Below are 23,936 nucleotides of genomic sequence, written 5' to 3' on the forward strand. Positions count from 1 at the left end.
TTTCTGAAGAAAGGTGTGCACTTAGAAATATATGTGCATTTTTCTACCTTTACTCAGCATCTTACAGGTATATGTTAACATGGCAATATTTTCGATATGGCAAGGATACGACCTTTCTGTAAAGGTGCAAGCTATTATGTACTGAGAAATAGCAAGGATGCTCATGCCAGGAAAGAAAAAGTGCAAAAAACTTGATGAATAAAAGGCCAGCAAAAGAAGACAGTGGGTAGGCACATCAACTGGAAAATTTGACAATAGCAAAATCAGAAAAGCACTTACCTTTTTCAGTGAATCAGTCCAATAAGGTCAGTAAGATGACCTGCATCGATGCTTTATTTAGTATATGAGTAGCACCTATCTTTGAATATTTTTGAAAGGAATATTTTAAGACAAATTAGAAAAATAAAGCTTTCAAATACTTTATTAAAATATGAAAAACCATAAATAATTCAAAAAAGCTTTTTCAAAAAAGGCCCTGGTAAAGGAACATGCAAACAATTCATATATTTAGGATTATTCCATAATGAACAAATTAGAGTAAAAAATAGTTACCCCTATTAAAATTTAAACCCAAGCTACAAATAATTAAAAAGTATCTAAACATATACATTTTATTTGGCAAGTCAGCTTTCTGAATTCCTTTACAAGTTAAAGTGATGCTTTTACTTCTAGAAATGGTAACTGGAGCACAATACATCATTGTGGCCATACTCCACCTTTATACTCCCATAGCATCCAGGTTAAATGCTCAGAAATCAGATGTTGCCAGCAGAGAGAAGAGCTTTGTCTCTTGGCAGTTCGCTAATTATTAACCAAGCTCACCACCTCTCACATACAACCCAGAATTCCAAGTTACTGGTTTATAATGAAACTTATAATGAACCAGCTTCCTATGGACCATGGGCCAGAGTATTGGGTTAACTCATTCTTCCTTTAAAGACAGATCTACCTAGGGAACCCTTGTACACTGTTGGTGGGAATGTAAATTGGTGCAGCCACTGTGGAAAACAATATGGAGGTTTCGCAAAAAACTAAAAATAGAGCTACCATGTGATCCAGCAATTCCACTTCTGGGTTATATATCAAAAAAAAAAAACAAAAACACTAATTTGAAAGATACATGCACCCCAATGTTCACAGCAGTATTATTTACTGCCAAGCTATGGAAGCAACCTAAGTGTCCATCAACAGATGAACGGATAAAGAAGATGTGGTATATATACACAATGGACTACTACTCAGGCATAAAAAAGAAGGAACTTTTGCCATTTGCAACAACATGGATGGACTTGGAGGGTATTATGCTAAGTGCAATAAGTCAGACAAAGAAAGGCAAATACTGTATGATATCACTTATATGTAGAATCTAAAAAAATACAACAAACTAGTGAATATTTTAAAAAAGAAGCAAACTCACAGGTATAGAGAACAAACTATTGATTACCAGTGGGGAGAGAGAAGGGGGGAGGAGCAATATAGGGGTAGAGGATTAAGAGGTACAAACTATTCTGTATAAAATAAGCTACAAGGATATATTTTACAATACAGGGAATATAGCCAATATTTTATAATAACTATAAATGGAGTAGAACCTTTAAAAAAAAAGATCTACCTACATGTTGGGACCCTCACTTACCATGTACTTATCACCTTTTATTGTTATTTTCTTGTCTTTTTTTGTTATTGTCTTTTATTGTCTTTTATTGCTACTGTTTTCTTGTCCAACTAGGCAGGGGGCTAACTGAGCGTGGAGGCCAGGTGTTTTTACTTCTCTACCCCAGTGCTATTGTGTTTGCTGAGTGAATGAATTCTATGAGGCCTGAAGCAACTTGACGTATAATTGAATTGTAAGAGTCATGAAAATATAAATGTGAGAAGAAAATACCAATACCCATCACTGCCTACAATCTTGGCTCTCACTTAGGTTACAATTACTTGGAATTGTTTAAAATTAATGTAACCTGTAAGCTTCCAATGGTCTTGTAGGGCCACCTGATAGGGAGACTGCTTGTAAATCAGCTACTCATGAGCCACAGCTGCTGAGCCACAGCTGCTGTTTTTACATGGCAACTACTGGGGCGGAGGTAAATGAAAAGAAGAAAAGTCCACTTCATCAGATTTGTAATATAATTTCAAATCCTGTAGCATCAAATGTAATAAACATTTAGAGCATATTTTAAATTACGGGAATTTTACACTACAGATTGGTCTGTGGATTTTACTGTCCAACGTCAGAACACTAGGCAAGAAGGTTGCTTTCAGAATTAAACAGAAATTCTTCACTCTCTATCTAGTACTTGTTTTTAGCACACAGTGCACAGCTTCATATATCCCCAGACAGCCTAAAACACTGTAGCTATTGGAGAGCATAATACCTAATGCACATGACAAAGATGAGGGACACGAACCAGCTTCCTGCCATATAATCAAGCAAGACATTTGAAAATCAGTAGCTATCAAATAATATTTCACTAAAAGTGGTGCTTTTGAGAAAAACTGAGGATTATTTTTATTTATATTTGGCAAGAATTGACATTAATCTTTTATAAAGTATCATTATGTTTTCAATCATTTCCCATTTGTAAATACAATAACTGAAAATAACCTGTGGAATTATTTTTCCCCAATCCTCATTTCAAAGCTCCTCATTATCCGAAAAGTCCATTTCAGCTTTAACATCATGCTAGATGCTTCCATTACAGGACTATGATGGTTTTAGAAATACTTTTGTAGCTCACTGAACTGTATTATCTATTATATATAAGACTTAGCATATATTTAAATTATTGAAAATAAAGTACAAGGTGTGTTTTATTTTTCTTCACGGTGCTTTCAGGAAGACATCAGGATCTTCTCTTCTCCCTAATGAAAAATAATAACAAAAATCAAGAAGAGATAAACTTACAAGCTATTAAAATTACAGGTTAACTCAAACATAAAATTTCCAACTGCATAAAGTTCACAAAGATACAATCCAATGATATAGCTCAAGCAACTAGTATTTAAAACTGTTATAGAGAATGGAATACTGAGCCAATTTTTAAATTGGAATTCTATTTACATTTCTTTTAAAACAGCTAACTACTCATTAATTTAATTCACCACTTGAGTCTGAGTCTAATTGTCAGTTTATGCCTGAGCCTGGGTCCCTGTCAAAAAAGGAAATAACAGCTCATTTTATTTTATCATAAATATTTATTGTTTCAATCAACGCGTATCCTCTTAACTCCAGACAGATGATTAACCCCTTTCAATAGATATCAACTATCACAAATCTGACAGCTGAGGACATTGGCTAGTATTCGGTGATTAGCTTGACACGTCCACTAAAATAGCTTTGCTCAGGAGATGTAACAATTTGCGCTAGTGGAAAAATAAAGTCTACGAACTTCCCTTCCTTTGCTACAATAAAATTTTATTAATTCAAGCACCACAAATTCAGAAATCGGGATCACGTGGACCAAGCTAACATTAGCCTTTCCATCCCTGAAGGGAAAACACTGTCTGATAATAAGCAAAAGTAAAGGACAAGTCCAGATGTTCTCTGAATTGTCCCGTCTTTCAAATTATTTGTGTCTGAATTAGTGAAGTGAAATGGTACTCATGGAGCGACAAAACAGACGGGATAAGAGAGATTAAAATGTTGTGGGCTCATGGAATTTTTTATATTTTTGCAGAGTTTTATTAAAAGTTTATAGTATAGCATGCGGAAATCATAGCATGTGAATAGCCCCCTCTCACTGGGGCTGCTGGCTCCATCTTCTTTCTCATTGCATTTTTCTATAACTATATGTTTATGACTAGGGTGACTCATAGCCCTAAGCTTCCAAACCTGTCAAAAATAAACAGTAAACCATACCTGTAGCACCCTGTGTACTTCTAGCTGAGGGCTTCTTCTCAACTGGATACTGCAAAGGTATTATAATACCTTGATCTGGCTTCTGAAATGCTGAAATGAGATTTTTTATTTTCCGGAAAAATCTTTTATGTACCCCAGGTGCTGTCTGGAAAATAAAAGGCCAAGCAGATTATTCATCTACCTCATAATGATACAAAAAGGGCCTACAAAATGTGCAAGGGATGCTTAGAGAGGTAACATTTGTGTAACTTGTTCCAATATTTGAAAACATAAGGAAGAAGGAAAAACAACCTTCTAGAAGAGCTTACTTTTGTTGGCTGAATTTCCCTGCAAGAGGAGCTAATGAGCTGTCATTTCAGTTCTCCCGAGGGTGGTATTAGTTTGTACAAGTTCCTGCTCATTGCCCTGCCCTGCCTGCCTGCTACCCATCATACATCCCGAACCTCTAAGGGTATACAGGCCATTACCCGCAATGAATTCACCAACAGAGAGGATGCAGTTAAACAGAGAAAAAAACACAGATCCTGCAGGTCATTAATAAAAAAGCCTAAAGAACCAAAAAAACAAAAAGCAAACAAACAAATAAAACAACTACAACCCATCCTCCCTGCCATCATTCCACAATATAAAATGCTACACAGGAAATTAAAAATTGGCTGTTATAAGGCACACAATGCAGGGCTAGTTAGTCCTCACAATCTTTCACTTCACGATATGTCCTGCCTCATCCTACGCATTAAATGTTTTCCTCCTTGAGAAACTTCCCTATCCTCCCCCAAATTGCTCTTTGTGTCAACACTTCACCGTGACGAGGTTTTCTCTATGACACGAAAATGAAAGACTAAGGTCACCTTTATTTATTTGTTTGGTTTTGAAGGGATCATTATTTGCAGGTGACTATTAAAATGTACTCCTCTTCTGACATCAATTCTCTTGTAAAGACACTACTTGAAATCAACAACAATTTCCTGCAAAAGCTTATGAGCCAAGCTTTAAGCATCAGCTCAAAACTGTCATTTTACATGAAATAAAATAGTATTGCTACAAGCAATTGAACAATGACCAGTTTTTTTAGAAAGCTGTTTTTCAGCTATTCCTTCTAGAAATGCTAACAAACAAATAGCTAAAGACAGCACACTGTCTACTATAACTCTTGGTCATTTCCTACACTGGGGTAAAGAGTTTTTCATTGAAAACACTGAAAAAGTTCTTTTTAGCTTTAAATTAGTGTCAGCTCATAGGCTCACACAGCTACTCAGTAGATACAGAATACTCTCCCACTCAGCTCCAACCTTACAGTCAAAACACCTTCCCAGAACTCTATTGAGACCTCATCCAAAATAATATGGTCATTCTTACAGGGGTCCCAACAGTTCTTTGGCTCCAGGATAGAATCTCCAAATGTCAAAGGCAGACCATAGGCACAAAATAACCTTCTTATGTCTTCCTTAGAGTACTTTTTCATTTTCAAAGCACTTTCCCATCTCTTGGCAGTTATTGGCTGATTTGGTTACTCCCATTTGACAGATAAGAAAATGGAAATACAAAGAGATGATTCAGCTTGCCCAAGGTCACACAGAGAACCAGAGGCAGAACTGCCTCTAGATCCCAGGACCCAGTCTCTAGCCTTTCAGATTAGGAAGATTAGAGACCAAATAGGTTCTAGTGAAGTTAGAGTCTAGTGAAGTTAGAGTCAACCAGAAGAGAAACTAATCCACTCCCCCGGTGTGGAAAGATCTCAAACCACACATCTTTTTACCTGTTCTTGTGGCTTGTAAAACCATTTATCAACAGAAGCATCTTTTTTATGAGGATTTGTATGCAGTTAACACTTGATTCTCCATGCTAACGGAGAGGAATAATAGCACTGAATGTAAAAAAGCAATTTGAATTTGGCATGCAATGTTGCATTGGCAAATAAATGACTGAATTTATAGTGCTTTGCTTAGCTCAATAAGTAAAATTATTTAACATCCACTGATCTACTGATGATCAAATATCCAGAAAAGCCCAAAAGCACTGAAGTCAGCAGGGGGAATGTTAGTACATTTTTTATAATGTACCGCAGACAATGAACATATTAATAAATGATAGGTGACTGTATGTGGAATTCTCTGAATTAACAATTTGGCAAACTTTTAGCCTGAGTCACATGAGATAAATTAATACACTAGGTAATGATGAAAGCTAAAAGTCTACCTAAAGCTAGAAAATCACATAATATTTGTCTTTCGTAGTTCAGTGGATCCAGGGTTCAATTTCACTCCACTCTTTGAAACAAACTGCAGACGCATCTAGATTTCTAGCACAATCTTTGCACAGAAAATTTAGTGCTACTGTCAAGATTTTTCCCGCAATGTGGCAAACTAAAGCATTGTTCCAAAGAGCAATATAAATATCTGTTATTTACCCCATTTTGAAAATACATTTACCACAAGAATGGTACAACTGACATCTCCCATCCTGTCACTGAACTCAGCTATTGTTCAAATTTGCACATTTCCCATACAGTCATTTCTTAGTTATCCATGGAAACATGCTTTGGATCACAGCTGGTCTTCAATATGCTCTAGAGAAATTTCTTCCAGTCAGGTGATATGAGCTCTGAGAATATACACTAGTTTAATATTCACCATAGGAAAACATAACTAGAAGGCAAATTTAGTAGATAGAAAAAAAATGCAATATGCATTTCAAAAATAAATCTAAAGAGTTTGTTTTTTTTTTAACTGTTTTCCCTTTGGAGAAAACATGCCAATCTTCTGCTCTCTTGGTGCAGATAATTACAATATTATTAGATAAACGGGTCAGACCAGACAACAGAATGAGAGAGCATTTGTGTTCAATAAGCCCTTTCTTCCCTAACATGATCACAAACATGTAACAATCTGCATATGATGTTATACTTGAAATGGAAGAAAACAAGTTTAAAGAAAACGTTACCTAAGCCCTACTAATTTAAGATCCTTTCCATAAAGAATATTCTTCAGCAGCTGAAGGCTACTTCTCTAGGGAGAAGGGCGATTTCTGGTCAAATTATATACAACTATATATGTATATATCATACACTACTATTCCTCATAATAAATGAAATTTAATTTCCTATTCAATCATCTCTGCAGTGATGCAGAGAACTTTTAAAAATAAACGGGTATAAACAGTTTTGATTAGAAATAGTACTGCATTTCCTCTAATTAGAATGGTAGCATCAATTATCCTGATATAAAGCAACAATGTGTTTGAAAACTTGCCCTAATTCATCTCAGTAGTTCAAAACATTTGTAGTCTGCAATTTGTGCTTTCTAGTTCACTGGTGCATCTGTAAAGGTTAGAGCTATTTTACCTTTTTTTTTTTTAAGTCTAGACTTCAGAGTTTCTTAAATGCATAGATTGATTGAGTTATTAATAGAGGTTGATATTAGCATTTACGTTTTCAAACAGCTCATAATGAAGCGCTTTCATTATAAAGACGGACTGTTTTTACAAAGAGTCAGAAATCAGAGAAAGCATTTGAAGTCAGAAGTTTCCATTGTAGACCCCTCTACTTTGCTAGCATGGTAATATATTGATACTACCCTGGTAGGTGGAAAGAGATTCACTCTGCAGGCATTTCTTGGAATGGTACTGTGACTTTCAAATGTTTTCAAAGCCATCAGAACCCATTTTTCTAATGAAATCTTTCTCAGAGCCCCAGTTGATAAGCAAAATAAAAGGGACTGCTCAGATTAAAGACAAATTGGGGACCCAAAGCATACCCACACATCCTCCTATTCTTCTGTAGCTCCCTGGGCAACTCCAAGGCACTCAGATGAAAGAACCTTAGGATTTTGCAGAGCATAGCTTAAAAGTCACTGGAACGCTCCCTGTCTCTCTCTTTTCTACCTATCCTTGTCCTTCCCATATGGCTAAGCTGGGAGTCCCGCCTCCACAGAAGAGCAGCCTTGATTACCCTAATACTTGGAAAATCCTCTATTCTTCAAATGCTTGTGCTAGATAGCACTCGACTATATACAATCATATTGTTCAGCAACTTGGGTGAGTTCCCATTTTTGAGGGCTTGCTTGCTAGTCCTGTGGCTAAGAGCTTTCTTTATATGCATCATCTCATTTAATCTTCAAAATGAGCCCTATGAGTAAGGGACTATTTTTAGGCTTATTTTACAGATGAAGAAACTGGTTCAAAGAAAAATTAGGTAACCTACCCAAGGTCATAGACCTCTCAGAAAAGGGATTGGGGGTAGATAAGACCTGGAACACACATCCACCTGACAGCAAACACCAGGCTCTCACATTGCTGTTTAATTCATGTTGTATCTCTCAAGGGTCTTACAGGCTCTTAGAAAACAGGAGTCATGTTGTTTAATCCCCCATAGAACCAACACTTGCGTTAGTATCATTTGGTAAATAATTGTCGATTTGATTTTTTAATATATTTTTGATACACTTTCTAAAATTTCACATAGGCACTACGAGTGTGACACAATCCTTTAACTTTGTTATCTTTCCCCCAAAGTGAGACCACTCCATACAGTGGTGGCTGAACAGAACTGGGACCAAAATTCTCTAAAGGCTTCTTAATGATCCATGAACCACTTTGGATTGGAGCTTTAGTAATTTGAATCTGATGAATATTTGGGGAATGTAGGATTTGACGGCTCTTTTATAAAAGCAGTCTAAATTTCAAATACCTCCCTGATACCCCCAGAAGCAAAAATAAATAAAAGAGCTATACCTCGGCACTCCAAGAACCTGTTTCTGTCTGGGACACTCGGTATGTATAAATGTAACCTTGATACCTGTGAAAGAATAAACTTCCATTACTGAAAAATTCCAAAAGAACAATGGATGCTCTAAATTTGAGCTTCAACTATTACATATAAATGATACATATACTGGGACACATGTATATTGCACCACTGCATTCATAGAAAGAAAAGCCTGTGGAATCTAACTTGCTTGCATATTATATCTAGCTAATCACAGTTTCTAGTAAGCCTTCTTTATCTTTTTTTTTTTTTTTCAAACGAGGGAGCTCACACTTCTAAGGATTTGTCAAGGTGAGAGATTGTTGGGACAGAAAGAAACTAGAGACCTGTTGTAATTGGAAAAATTATGAATTATTAAGCAGATTCAACAAAGCATAGTAATATTATTTTTTGAATACATAGAGAGCCTTAAGGTGAAAACATTTCACTGGGGATAAGGTACTATCAGGCCCACTTAAAATAATAATATTAATTATAAATATAATAAATGTGGTATATTTCTATGCAATTACTATTACTATATAACTTTATAATACATTATAATATGGTACTAATAGTAATTCAAATTAAAAAGGGGTCCTGCTAAAGTACTTGAAATTAGCTTGTCCTTTTAGATGGGGTAAACGTTTTCCCCCATTATTCACTGTGTATGCATATTGTATATCTGTACAGTTGATTTCTACTACATGCCAAGAGTTTTACATGTTGTATTAGTTTGCTCAGGCTGCCATAGCAAAATACTAGTCTGTGTGGCTTAAACAAAAGAAATTTATTTTCTCACAGCCCTGGAGGTTGGAAATCCAAGATCAAGGTGACAGTAACATAGGTTTTATTCTGAGGCCTCTACTCTTGGCTTGTAGGCAGCCACCTTTTAGCTGTGTTCACATGACCTTTTCTTTGTATGTGTGTGTGTGTGTGAAGAGAGAGATCTCTCTTCTTATAAGTCCACCAGTCCTATTGGATTGGGGCCCCATCCTTACAACCTCATTTAAGCTTAATTACATCCTAAAGGCCTATCTCCAAATACAGCCACACTGGGGGTTGAGCTTCAACATATGAATATGGGGGGAGAGGGTACATGATTCAGTCTATAGCATTCCAACACTGGTACCTCCAAATTCACATCCTTCTCACATACAAAATATATTCATTCCATCCCAACAGCCTTAAAAGTCTTAAACACATTCCAGCATCAACTCTGAAGTCTAAATAAAGTCCAAAGTCTCTTCTAAATATCATCTAATGGGATACAGGTGAGACTTGGGGATGAGTGCTGCTGAGGCAAAATTCTTCTCCAGCTGTGAACCTGTGAAACCAGACAAGTCATGTGCTTCCAAAATACAGGAAGACAAGCATAGAGGACAGATATTCCCATTCCAAAAGGGAGATATCGGAAGGGGAAAAGGGGTGACAGGTCCCAAAAGTGTCCAAAATCTCATAAGGCAAATTCCATTAAATCTTATGCTTGAGAATAATTCTTTTTGGATTGATGCTCTGCCCTCCAGGACCACTGGGTGGCACTGTCACTCCCATGGCTCTGCAGGGGCAGTCCCACCCACTTGGTTCTGTTGGGCAGCTGACCCCACCTTTGAAATCTAGGTGGAAGCAGCCTTGCCCACCTGGGCTTAGGCACTCTGGGCCTGTGGTGGGAGTGGTAACCCTGATGATCTCTGAAACAACTTCAGGATCATTTTTTAAAGCATGTTTGCAGCCAAAGTTCACTATCGTCCTGTCCTGTTCCCTTTGGTCCAAACTGACAGTGTCTCTGATGCTTTGGTCCAAACTCTATTCCTGGCTTCTGTTGAGATGACTAGTTAACATCATGGGTAATCTCCTTAAGGAGTGATTATGCAGCCATTTCCTTGGCATTCTCTCCAGACCAAGCTTCCTCATTTTTTGCCGTATGAATAGGCTGAGAATTTTCCAGATCTTTGTATTCTGGTTTTTTTTTTGCTTAACAATTCCTTCTTCAATTCATGTCTCTCCTTTTGCATTTTATTATAAGTAGTCAGGAGGAACGAAGCTATTCCTTCAACACCTTGCTTAGAAATCTCTCCAGCTAAATATCCACTTTGCAAGTTCTATCTTCCACAAAATACTAGAACACAGTTCAGCCAAGTTCTTTGCCATTTATAATTAAGAATGGCTTTTCCTTTAGTTTCCAACAACACGTTCCTCATTTCCATCTGAGACCTCATCAGAATGACCTTTAACATCCATCATTCTACCAATACTGTGTTCACAGTATTGGTAGGCTTTTTCCAGCATGCATCTCCAAACTCCTCTAGCCTCTACCCACGACCCAGTTCCAAAGCCACTTTCATATTTTTAGGTGTTTGTTACAGCAGCACTCCACTTCTCAGTGCCAAAATCTGTACTAGTCTGCTCAGGCTGCCATAACAAAATACCACAGGCTGGGTGGCTTAAACAAAAGAAATTTATTTCCTCACAGTTCTGGAGCTGGAAGTCCAAGATCAAGGTGCCAGCCACATAGGTTTCACTCCAAGGCCTCTTCTCTTGGCTTGTAGACAGCCACCTTCTTGCTGTGTGCTCACATGACCTTTTCTTTGTGTGCATTCCTTGACAGAGGGTGCTCTCTCTCTTCTCGTAAGGCCAGAACGCTATTGGATTAGGGACCCACCCTTATGATCTCATTTAACCTAAATTACCTCCTAAAGGCCCTATTTCCAAGTACATCCCCATCGGGAGTTAGGGCTTCAATACATGAATTTGATAAGGACACAATTCAGCCCACAGCACATGCATTATCTCTTTGGGGCCCCACAGTAATCCTATGAACTGTATATTGTGAAATTGATTTTATAGATGAGGAAACTGAGACTTTGGGACGTTAAGTAACCAAAGCCACACTACAAATCAAGCATCAAGGATGGGATTTAAATCAGGCCTCTTTGACTCTAGAGCCCTGGCTTTTGGTCCCCACACTGTAATGGATATAGATTATTTATTATATTTTAGTATCTATGGTACTGCTACTTAACTTGCCTAACAAACCTTTGCTTCCTAGAAAAGTATGGTAAACTTTATGCTGAATTACTTCAAATTATGAATCTGAATCTTCACAGAGTTTCATTTCAGACATTTTCTGATTGCTCTTCTTTGGCACAAGTTTGGGTCAAAATATGTCTTTGATTAGAATACATGCTGGGACTTCCCTGGCAGTCCAGTGGTTAAGACTTCCAATACAGGGCTTCCCTGGTGGCGCAGTGGTTGAGAGTCCGCCTGCCGATGCAGGAGACACGGGTTCGTGCCCTGGTCCGGGAGGATCCCACATGCCGCGGAGCAACTAAGCCCGTGAGCCATGGCCGCTGGGCCTGCGCGTCCGGAGCCTGTGCTCCGCAGCGGGAGAGGCCACAACAGTGAGAGGCCCGCATACCGCAAAAAGACTTCCAATACAGGGGCACAGGTTCCATCCCTGGTTGGGGAACTAAGATCCCATATGCAGCATGGTGCAGCCAAAAATTTTTTTAAAAAAAGAAAAAAAAAAATACATGCTAAAGTCTGGTAAAATTAAATGTGTTTAAACCTAAAATAACCTAAAGTATCTCAAACAGGGTCAAGCTTGAGTAACTGACCTCACTTACCATTAATCCCCTATAGAACTAAAAGTCTTTATGTGGGTTAAATTACTATATTTTTAATCACTATCCATCAGTACTATTACCCAAAGGATGAAAAAATTAGGTCTAAAACACTCTACTCAGGTTCATTCGATTTGTGAAACCCGAAAAAGGGTCAATTTAATTTGCTGGTGCAATTACAGGAAATGTTTCATTTTTGTTGTAAAGGTGTGCCAGAATATTTGGATCATATATGAAATAGCTTGATATATGCATATAGTATACTTTTTAGCATATGTAATATGCTAAATAAATATAAAATATTACATTGTAAAGTCTTTTGTTTTTTTAAGCAATTGAAATGTACCTCACTGATTTCAGTAAGTACACTACAGGGAACAAAGCAAGAGCTTTGATTTCCATTTTTCACCATGGGAACTCCAAACATAAGGGTTTAAGTGGTTTTCTTAAAGTCGCACAGCAGAGAATTCCCTGGCAGTCCAGTGGTTAGGACTCGGTACTTTCACTGCCAGGGCCCGGGTTCAATCCCTGGTCGGGGAACTAAGACCAACAAGGTGCTGAAAAAAGAAAAGAAAAAAAAAAAAAAAGTTACACAGCAAAATGGAGGTAGGAGCAGGGAAATAGCATAGGCCTTTAGTTCCATTTTCCCTATGGGAAGAGATTGATGGCAATAATTCAGTATCATTAAAGGTGTTGTGGAAATGCATTATTTAAAATTTCAGCAACGATGCAAACAAAATCATAGGCAACCAGTTTTCCACTTTCTCAAACAGTGGGTTTCTAGAAGATACAATGAATCTATCTCCCTACTATCATTCAGCCTCATTTAGTCAAAATAAATGAGTCTGTTTTGAAAATGATTTCCTAACGAATCTGATCTTATCGCACTTTCAGTTAGGCAGCAGGAACCTGAGTACCACTTCAAAAGTCCTTACCTCCTTCAGTCTTGAACAACCTGGTGCTAGTGGCGCATAAAACTCGTTGTGATTAACCCATCCAATTTTAACAATCTCCTACTCCCCAACTCCTCAAATTTCTGAATGAGCAAAATTGTTTCACCCCTCAAACAAGCCAGCAGTTCATCTCTTCCACTTCCAAGTTGCTGAGGTCACTGACCAAAGATCCCCTGTAGCCAACTCTCTTTGATATACTCTCATATACCACTGATGGAAGAGATTTAAAACAGTGCGATTCAAATTATGTTCCCAGGGTAATAACAGTGCATCACCTGGGACCCTGCTAGAAATGTAGAATCTCAGGCCCCACTCCAGAATTGCTGAGTCAGAATCTGCATTTTTTTTTTTTTTTTTTGGTGGTACGCCGGCCTCTCACTGCTGTGGCCTCTCCCGTTGCGGGGCACAGGTTCCGGACGCGCAGGCTCAGCGGCTGTGGCTCACGGGCCCAGCCGCTCCGCGGCACGTGGGATCCTCCCGGACTGGGGCACGAACCCGTGTCCCCTGCATCGGCAGGCGGACTCTCAACCACTGCGCCACCAGGGAAGCCCCAGAATCTGCATTTTAACAAGATTTCCAGATGATTTGTAGGAACGTTAAAGTTACAGAAGGATTGATTAAAATACATGGAAAATGCTCACACCTCATTGGGAATATTGATGACAATTTCTCCAAAGTCAAGCTGGCTTCTTTCACCACCCCCATAGTCACTCAATTTCTTTTTTTTTTTTTTTTTTAGTCTATGTTTTAAGAATGAAATTTGGGGCTTCCCTGGTGGCGCAGCGGTTGAGAATCCGCCTGCCGATGCAGGGGACGCGGGTTCGTGCCCCGGTCTGGGAGGATCCCACGTGCCGCGGAGCGGCTGGGTCCGTGAGCCATGGCCGCTGAGCCTGCGCGTCCGGAGCCTGTGCTCCGCAATGGGAGAGGCCACAGCAGTGAGAGGCCCGCGTACCACAAAAAAAAAAAAAAAAAAAAAAAAAAAAAAAAGAATGAAATTTGATTTAAATATAAGCTGAAGCTTTTTCAATGCTTTTGGTCTTCACAGAACAGTGTTTCTGAACTTTTTACTCCTTCTTCCCCAAAAAGATTTCATAGTTTTGTTTTCTGTAGCTTGTATTATGAAACAATAATTCTATAATACAAAAGTAAATGAAAATATTGATTATGTTTTTTCCAAACTACACATGCTCTCTCCCTGTTCACTGAAAAATCACTCTTTTAGGAAATAAATTGACAAATTATAACAAGAGCCATAAAACTGTGCATATTTTTACCTAATGACCTTCTTTATCTTCATACACTCTAAGGAATCAAATGGAAAAAGCAATTTGACAAAGATTGTCATAGTAGTTCTATTTTAATAATGAAAAATGGAATTAACCTAAGGAATGTTACTCAAAATAAGGAAATGGCAGCAGAAAGAATGGTTCAAAACTATACCAAAGTTCAAAGGTATTAGAGAGCTACATTTTTCAAAAAATTTTAAACATCTGGACCATGTTGATATAAAATGATGGTATGTGAAAAAAGTGGACACAAGGAGAGCCACCACTCTGATTACTGTTCAAAACTATCCCCATATGTATATAAACTAGAAGTAAATTTAAACTAATATAAATGCATCCTTGCATATTAATTTTCCTTTTTTTTTTTTCTTTTGGCCGTGCCACGGCATGCGGGATCTTAATTCCCCGACCAGGGATTGAACCCGTGCCCCCTGCAGTGGAAGCACGGAGTCTTAACCACTGGACGGCCAGGGAAGCCTTGTAATTTCCCTTATAAAGTTATACGAGTGACTAACAACATTTTTTTAAAGAAACAGAAGTAAAATTACAATTTGGAGCTTTACAAATCTAGCCTAAGCAAATCACAAATCAGAAAAATATCATTCATCTTTGAAAACTGTTACGTCCCTTTTAGGATTATTTTTCCTCTGACTCCCCATTAATATAGACAAACCAAGAATGTAGTGTAATTTTAACTTCCTTCCTCCATCAAACCTTTTGTCACACTTGATGATAAGCCTGGAATTTTAAATTTATCATGAAAAAAATCTAGAAAATAAATAATTGGTAGAAAACAATAGAGATTTTGGTTGTTGTTGCCATTAATTAATTTTCTTAAAAAAACAAATATTTTGCATTTTAATGACTACAAAGCATGTGTTGATTCAGTCCCTGCTAATATTAAAATTTGCCTTTATTTTTTCAAAAGCGGTCCCCAACTCTTAAAAAAGTGTTCTGGTTAGAAAGAGACAAGAAGAAAGCAACCTGACTTATTTTTTCTTTTCTCAAAGGGTCAGCATTGGGGACAGATCTTGCTTTACAATTGACAAAACCACATCAATTCCTTCTTTGTACCACTTCAAGGACTATGCAAAAGAAAAGGTTTAGGTACATCTGACTTCTTCATGACACCACAAATAAAGCAAGCTAGTGCCCAGGCTGTCTATGTCTATACAAACGAATGTTACATGCAAAATTCAAGGCACAATTATAATGTGACTGTTTTTTTAAACAAATATTTCAGAGCTTTTATACCCAGAGGAATGGTATCCTATAGAAAGTCACTCTGATCCAAGAAGTTTTCGAATTTCCTATGGCCCAATCTTCATTCTTTCAGTGAATTTGAATTTTCAGAACCATCAAAAGTCATTCAGCTTCAAGTATGATGGTAAAACTATGTAATACCAGTTTCGATGAGTCATGACAATAAATATAATCTCTTCTTCCCTTGAAGTGCCACAGAACGTTTTATTTATGTACTCATACGATGGTCTAACTTTGTCTCACAATTATTTATGGAGCTTTTATTTATATTAACAAACACCTACTACATATTAACTTTATAGATGTTAACTCATTCAATAATGCTCATAACAACTCTATGAGGTAAGTACTGTAGTATTATTATTGCCGTCACCCTTTCCACAGATAAGGAACCTGAGACAGAAAGTTTAAGTAACTTGCTCAAGGTAAAATAGCTGGTTAAGGGCCAGAATTGAGATGCACACCCAGAGGGTCTGGCTGTAAGATATGGGCTCTTAACCATCTTTCTATGCTGCCTCTCTCTTATATCAGAGGGAATGAGTTAACAAATTGATCTTAAGGTGAATCCAAAAGCATAGTTCTCAAAAAAGGAGGGAGTCTGCTTGGCCTTACGACCGGAGAGAAAGGGCAAAGGAAGGGGTTAAAGCATAGAGACAAGATGAGGAGAGCCCAAAAGAGGTCAACCTAGGCTTCCCTTTTGCTTTAAACTAAATGACATCTTCAGACTAATCTTGCAACTTAATTTTACATTGTCAACCAGAGTCAGCACTTGATTTATTGGCCCGTGAATTGTCCATTTGGTGGTTTGTGTATTGCACATTTAATCCTAGGCTGGCCTTCAGGCTTGCTCTGCCATTAATGGATTGTACTTAGATAATCCAAAGTAATTCTAGCGGCCTCAATTATCATGAAGATAAATGTGGTGCTAACACACATATCCAACTGTTCAAAAATTAACTAACTTTTATAATTTCTCATTCTTCTGTTCCCTGCAATTACAACTGATAAGCTGGAGTTTTATTTTGTCACTGTTCCTTCACCCATTTCTCCAGTTCAATTGTTTGATAGGCACTTTATTCCCAGTCATCCTTTAAATCTTAAAGGACAAAAAGATAATTATCCTTTTATCTAAAGACATATATGTCAAATGACTTCATTATGTGTCCTTGAGGCTAAAGAATATAATAGCATTTCTTTTTCCAAATCTTCCATCAGATAAAAGTAGCAAACTCAGATATGTACAGAGGATGTACAGAAATGAACTATTTCTTCAGAGTAATTATTTTAAATATTTTAAATTTGTTTTTCTCTTATCACCATCAAACTATCCCAGTGGGCATTTAGGACTTTCCCAATGGCTGTCTACATTAGGGGTGAAAAGGGGAGAAATGTTAGGGCTCACATGTACCTTAGTGAAAAGAAACTTGATATACCTTGAAAACCAAAAAGAGCAAAATTAAATTAAATTTAATTTAAACGATTTGCATTAATAAGAACATTTAGTATACAGGATGGATACCAAAAAAACCCATAAAGTCAGTAGCTTTCCTGTTGCAAAAGAAAATATAGTGGGAAAAGATTCCATTCATGATAGAAACAAAAAAATAGACACATACATTCATACTCACAATAACTAGAAATAAACAACAAAACTACACAAGACCTATGGGAAGAAAACTACAAACCTCTATTGATGGATATAAATGAAAAAATTAATAAATGGAGAGACATATCAGGTTTTTGGATTAAAAAAAGACTAAATTCTTTAAAGATGACAATTCTTCCTTAACTTAATAATGAGTTTAATGTAACCCCCATGGGATTTTTTAAAATTTAACAAAATCATTCTAGATTTCATCTTGAAGAACCAACAGGTAAGAACAGCAAATAATTTTTTTAATGTATTAAAACATTATCATACTATATATAGCGCTAGTGGTACAAGAATAAATAGATCAATTGAGCCAAATAGATAACTGTGAAACAGTAACTGTTATATGTAAGAATTTAATGTATAGTAAAGTAGGCTAATAAATCAATCAGGAATGGAAGTTCTATTTATAAATTATTAGCTATTTTGAAACAAAATCAAATTAGATCCTTTCTCCACATAAAAATATAATTCCAAATGGAATTAAAGAGTTAAGTGTAAACTAACCAAACCGTAAATTTAAAACAAAAATTGAAGTGAATTTTTAATTTTTTAATTTTTAATTCACCAAACTGAGAAAAGATACTTTCAATAGATCAAGGATTAGTATATAAAAACTCATAATGTGTTAAGAAAAATAGTAAGATCCAAATGGTTAAATAGGCAAAGTACACAAAGAGCCAATTCATGAACAAGGAAATACAATAGTTTACCAACCATATAGACAGACACTCAATCACTAAAGAAATATGAAATAAAGAGTGAGACACCAAATTTCAAGAAGAATTTTTTTTTTTAACAAGAATACCCATTTCGGGGCTTCCCTGGTGGCGCAGTGGTTGAGAATCCGCCTGCTGATGCAGGGATCACGGGTTCGTGCCCTGGTTCGGGAAGATCCCACATGCCGCGGAGCGGCTGGGCCCGTGAGCCATGGCCGCTGAGCCTGCGCGTCCGGAGCCTGTGTTCCGCAACGGGAGAGGCCACAACAGTGAGAGGCCCGTGTACCACAAAAAAAAAAAGAATACCCATTTCTAGGGATGGTGCGGTGAGACAGACACTCTCATGCAGTACTGGTGAGCATATATATAAACTGGAATAACCATTTAGGAAAAAATATTTGGTGATCATGTATACATCAAGAATCTTAAGCTGTTCATGTTTTCTGATCTAAAACTTGCACATCTTGAAATTCATTATAAGGAAATCATCATAAATACAAGGAAACCTTTATGGATTGAAATATGAATCATGATGGAATTTATAATAGCAAAAAACTGGAATGATTCAAATGTCTAAAAATAGATGACTGGTTAAGGAAAATATAGTTGGACTGGTTGGACTATCATGAAATCATTAAAAATAATGTTTTAAAATCATTTGTAAGAACATTATATATAAATGTGTTTTTTTCACATTAAGTGGAAAATGCAGCAGGATACAATTGTGTAAGAGCACGTGTTTATGAAGCAATTTGTTTTATTAAAATATAGAAGAAAAACCACTTAATTTTCAACAATAATTGTCTTTAGGTTATGAAACTATAGATGATTTTCCCTCATTTCCATTATCTACATTTAAAAAGCTTTCTACAATATGAATAAGTGTTTAGGAACTATTTTTAATAGACTTATACCAAAATCTAGATTTACTTATTGAAAATAATTGGAAGAAAAACTTCTCGCTTTAAATGAAGGTGAGCAATCCTATAAATGGAAAATTTCTTTAATACTTTATGAGATTCGATTTCCCAAAATGAACAGAGGAAAAGGCCTTATCTAAAGGCCATGACTGGGGGTTCAGACCTGGGGAAAGGAGCAAACCTAGTTAGAAAGTATAGTTTAACGTACAGTTCGAAAGGCACATGCAATGTGTTATTTCTACAATAAAAATACGGAAACTGAAGCTCAACCAAACCTTCTTGGATAATGAGAAGAAACAAAAGACAGATTGAGAAACTATTCTGAGTGAACCCTACAGTCAAATATATGTTTGTTAGCTATACCTTGCTGTTCATATATATATGACACCATTTACATTGTTATTTCGGCTGTATATCATAACCATAGATGTTTTGGTTTAAAATGAGTATGTGGTTTGTTTCAAAATAAAATTTGATTTTGTTACCACAGTGTAGTACTAAAAAGGAGGAAATGAAATGTCTGTGTTTATCAAAAGGGATCCTTGGCTCAAAAAAGGCTGAGAAACTGTCGTAAAAGGCAATGTATCCTTGTGTCTTTCCTCTGGAGCAGTCTGGCTGAGGCCTCAGTGTGCCCATTGAAAGATATGCTAGGGGGACTCCCAATTTGCCGACAATTTTCTGCTACTTCATAAGGAGGTTTGCACGGAGAACTAAGAGTCATAAGAACTGCATTTATGCAAGATTTACTTTGGGTGACAACTTAACTTGAGAATTTCCCACCTGCCTAAATTAATACCTTATGTGGTCCTGGCCTATGTGGGGAAAAAGGCTAAGATTATCCTTCTCTCTTGCATCTTTTACCAACTGTAATCTTATGCAGAAGGTAGAACACACATTACTATTCCTGTTTTACAAATACGGAAACCAAGACCCAGAGAAGTTGAGTGATTTCCCCAGAGTCCACACCCTGGCCTCCTGATATCAGCCCAAAAGCTTTCTGCAGTAAAGAACAGTACTTGTCTTGACAGTTCATTCGTTAATTCAAAAACGTTTATTGAGCACCTATTGCGTGCCTCGCCATGCCTGTTACATGCCAGGCTGTGTCCCTGGTGTGGGAGACAACGTCCCTGTCCTCACGGAGATTACATTTTAGCAGGAAAGCCCAGCAAGACATCAGTAGACAAGCAAATGTCAGGTAGTTTAAAGTTCCCTGAAGAAAAATAAAGTGATGGAGTGTAACTGGGACAGGGAGAGGGCACTTATTTTAGATAGGATGGTCAAGAAGTCCTCTCTGAGGCAAGAGGCAAAAGGAATAGTTAAGTGCAAAGATGCTAAGCAGGGAGCAGCTTGGCAAGTTCGAGAAACAACAAAGAGGCCAGTGTGCCTGAAGTCTTAGGAGCATCCTGCCACACACTGTCCCCTGCTCTTCCACCCCTTCCCAGGCTTCTTTTGTACCTTATTTTTTACCTCTAGGTTAAGGGGCCCATTACCTCCTTTGTCAGCTTCCCTAAAGAAGCCCCTTTCACCAGGCTACTCACTCCTCCACCTTCTTTTGATAAGAAAAGAGCCTAGGAATACTAGTTGGCTTTCACTGACGGTCTCCAGTTTCCACTTGGGAAAAACGATAATATAAAGAAAATGTAAGATCTGAGCCCAATAGCTTGCATGTATTGCCCTGGAAGCTTTTATAACAAATGTATCCAGCGTGGCCTGAGAGTTGCCACAAACATGTCTTGACCGTTTAAAAAAAACACAATAAACAATGAAAATCCTCTAACACCAGGCTCAATACAATCTCTCTTCAATGACCCAGAAGGAACTTCAAAACCTTGCAGTGTATCGTCAGACACCGAAATTACTACCAAGCATTTTCCCTCATTTTGTTTCTGTCTAGAAGCTACTGTGCAGGGGTGGTGTTTTCGTGGATGTTTCTGTCCTGCTAACAAAGAGTGATCGAGCTAGGTACTTCTTTAGAAATGCCCTGTGAGTACTTAAAGATATAGACGGAAAAAAAACAAAGCATATAATAATAATACTGAGTACCGAAAGAAATAGATTGAAAAAAAATAATAATATAATAATAATAACAATGACAGCAGCAACAGCTTACTTTTACTGAACATTTAGTATGTGTCAGGTCCAGTGCTAAATTTGTCACCTGCATTATGGCATTTAATCCTCAGACTCCTATGAGGTAGGTAGCAATATTATTTACATTTTATGGACAAGAAAACTGAGGGGCTGAGAGGTTAACTTGCCAAAGTCAGCACCAGACCAGCACAAGATTAGGTCTCAGATCTGCCTGACTCTGGAGCCCTGGAGCAAAGATGAAGGTGCACCTGATTCAAAACGAGGCGTTAGAGTAAGAGATGCTTAGGCAAAGAGCAAAACTGAATCATACAAGGGTGTTTTCCCTCCATTCCCTTTATGACTATTGTCAGTCCAAGCTTTTATCAAGAAAGGCCCTATTTCTGAAACCCTCCTTCCTCCTGCCAACTCCTCTAAAGAAGACTCAGTAAGTAGATCCAGAGAGGTGGTTTTATTCAGAAACATCCCTCTCTCTGCATCCTGACCTAACTGGTATTGATGCCTTAAAGTAATAGATTCAGTTTCTTAGTCTTCTTCCTCTCCTTGAATTTGACGTTCCTTTGGGGAGGCACCTCCCAAGCCATTTCAAGAGAGCTGGAGAGAGAGGCTTTTCCTTCCCTGAGGAGCTGGTGGCCCCGAAGCTGGCCGCTCCACCATCATCACGGGCCTCCACCTTGCTGGCCTCTATTAGAGGTCAAAACTGAAATCGGGAGCCTGAGTCCTTTTGGCAGCAAAGGTAAATTCTAGACTGCGTTTCCCCACCCCAAAGGGCTTCCGCAGGAGGCCCAGGCGTGAAACCCCCAGGGAGGGGCCTGGGCCGGGCCTGGGGGCGCGCGGTGGGCAGTGGAGGCTCCCATGTACTCACAGAACACACAGGCAGTACACTCCCGGGACGCTCTCGCTGTCCCTCAGCAAATAGCTGCCGTCCAGACCCGTGGCGAGCAGGAGCTTCTCCCCCGTCTCCCGGCTGATTTTGCCATGATACACAGCCACCGCGTCCATGGCCTGGGCAACTCTTGGGAGGACTGAGGCGTGGGACGGCAACCCGACACGAGTCAGCCACCCGCCTCCCAGTTCAGCCAGATGTGCAAAAAAGAGAGAGGAGTGCCCGAACAACAGGATGTTGTCGACCTGCCTGAAAACCTCCCTCTCACAGTTCAATTAAAACCAGCTCAGCAGTTTAGCAGCTTGGTTATTGCCATAGGGTTCGATCCCCCTCCCAGGCCCACCCACGCAACACAGGGGTCGGATGGACAGGTGGACAGAGAGGGGAGGACCATTGGAAGAAGGTCTTTGCAAGATTTGGCCTGTACTCCCAACGCACGCAGACGGGAATGCTGGGTAATGCTCCTGTCCTTGCAGTTTTCCCGGGGGGGCCACCATGACTTAGCTTAACTAACTGACTTAACTTAATTAACTTAACTAATCAGTCCCCAAAGGGGTTGATGATAGGGGCAAGTTGTACATGACCTTCGTGTGGGGCAGAAACATACTGACAGAGGATGAAAGGCCCCAGGGTTCTGAGACCAAAACACAGAAGCTATCAGTACTGTCGGTGAGCACTCACCGCTGAGCACAGCCAGGAGGCTCCTACAGAATCAGGAGTAGCAAGTGAACAGCGGACTTGGGACAAGTGCCTCCTCTCGCCTGCCCCCGCCCTCCTCTCTGACTCCCCCTAGCAATCTCCAGCAATCTCGATCCTGAACAAATCAAAGTTTCCCAACCTTTCGTCCAAGATCCCAAAGTGCTGGTTGAGGTACAAAAATCAGTCTGCATCCAACAATGTTCCAGATTTATCTATTTGATGGGCCTCAGATGAGAGAATAAACCATTTAATTGGTGCTTTGTCTTTATGTGGACTTGTATGTGCCCTTTGCTGTATAGGGCCCACCTTTCAGCATTTGGGGCATTGAACTTGTTTGAAATCACACTGTGAGTGTTGAGAATTGTGTTGTAACTTTTATCATCTGTTGTTAATAGAGAATATGGTTTTTGTTCAGTTGATGCTAAACTATCATAAATTTTTTTAGAACCTTTCAACCTTTATTTCCTTCTCTCTTCTATTTCAAGATGTGCTGTTAATATTTCCCCTAAACTTCCTCCTTTTTCACTAGAACAAGACTTTTTGTTTAATGTTTGAAGCTGAACGGTCTTCTACATTTTTCCTTTTGAGTATGTAAAATAATTTTTTTTTTTTTTTTTGCGGTACGCGGGCCTCTCACTGTTGTGGCCTCTCCCGTTGCGGAGCACAGGCTCTGGATGCGCAGGCTCAGCGGCTGTGGCTCACGGGCCCAGCCGCTCCGCAGCACGTGGGATCTTCCCGGACCGGGGCACGAACCCGCGTCCCCTGCATCGGCAGGTGGACTCTCAACCACTGCGCCACCAGGGAAGCCCCTAAAATAATTTTTTAAATTGGAATTTAAGTAGCCAAAGTTATGTTGTCTGTTGTATCTCTTCAACACCATCAGCACCCAGTTCCTTGAGAACCTGGTACAGCTGGGAGCCCAATAGGAGAACAATTTTTAAATCTTCACTAGTCCTACCGATGGATCAGACGTGCAGAGCAGCCTTACGCCAAAAGCCAGATATTTGCTGTCCATCCGCTAGGGTTGAAAACAATCCTCTCCGATTTCAGTGGCAGCTCGTAGTTAGTCTCCTTGATTGATGCATACTCGGCCTTAGAATCTATCAACCTTGGTACATAAACTGTTAACATAAGCCTCCTACATTCATTTGCAACACCAAGAATAAAAAAAATAAAACAGCATTCAAGATGATGTTGGGGGATGGCTCTGGGGAACTGAGCCAAGATTGTCTCATTATCTTCCTA

The 23,936-nt window shown here is 38.6% G+C and overlaps 1 protein-coding gene across 1 annotated transcript; it reads right to left on the minus strand.

Moving 5' to 3' along the window:
• Positions 1 to 404: 404 nt before the first annotated feature.
• Positions 405 to 22,188, minus strand: SH2D1A (SH2 domain containing 1A). The gene is made up of 4 exons (XM_059050084.2): positions 21,972 to 22,188; positions 8,591 to 8,654; positions 3,860 to 4,004; positions 405 to 2,862 (listed from the first exon to the last, which is right to left on the minus strand). Exons 1-4 carry the CDS (start codon positions 22,106 to 22,108, stop codon positions 2,822 to 2,824), a joined length of 387 nt encoding a protein of 128 aa, XP_058906067.1. The 5' UTR covers positions 22,109 to 22,188; the 3' UTR covers positions 405 to 2,821.
• Between the last annotated feature and the right edge of the window lie 1,748 nt (positions 22,189 to 23,936).

This window comes from Kogia breviceps, chromosome X (assembly GCF_026419965.1).
Source record: "Kogia breviceps isolate mKogBre1 chromosome X, mKogBre1 haplotype 1, whole genome shotgun sequence".
In the NCBI taxonomy this organism is placed as follows: Eukaryota; Metazoa; Chordata; class Mammalia; order Artiodactyla; family Physeteridae; genus Kogia; species Kogia breviceps.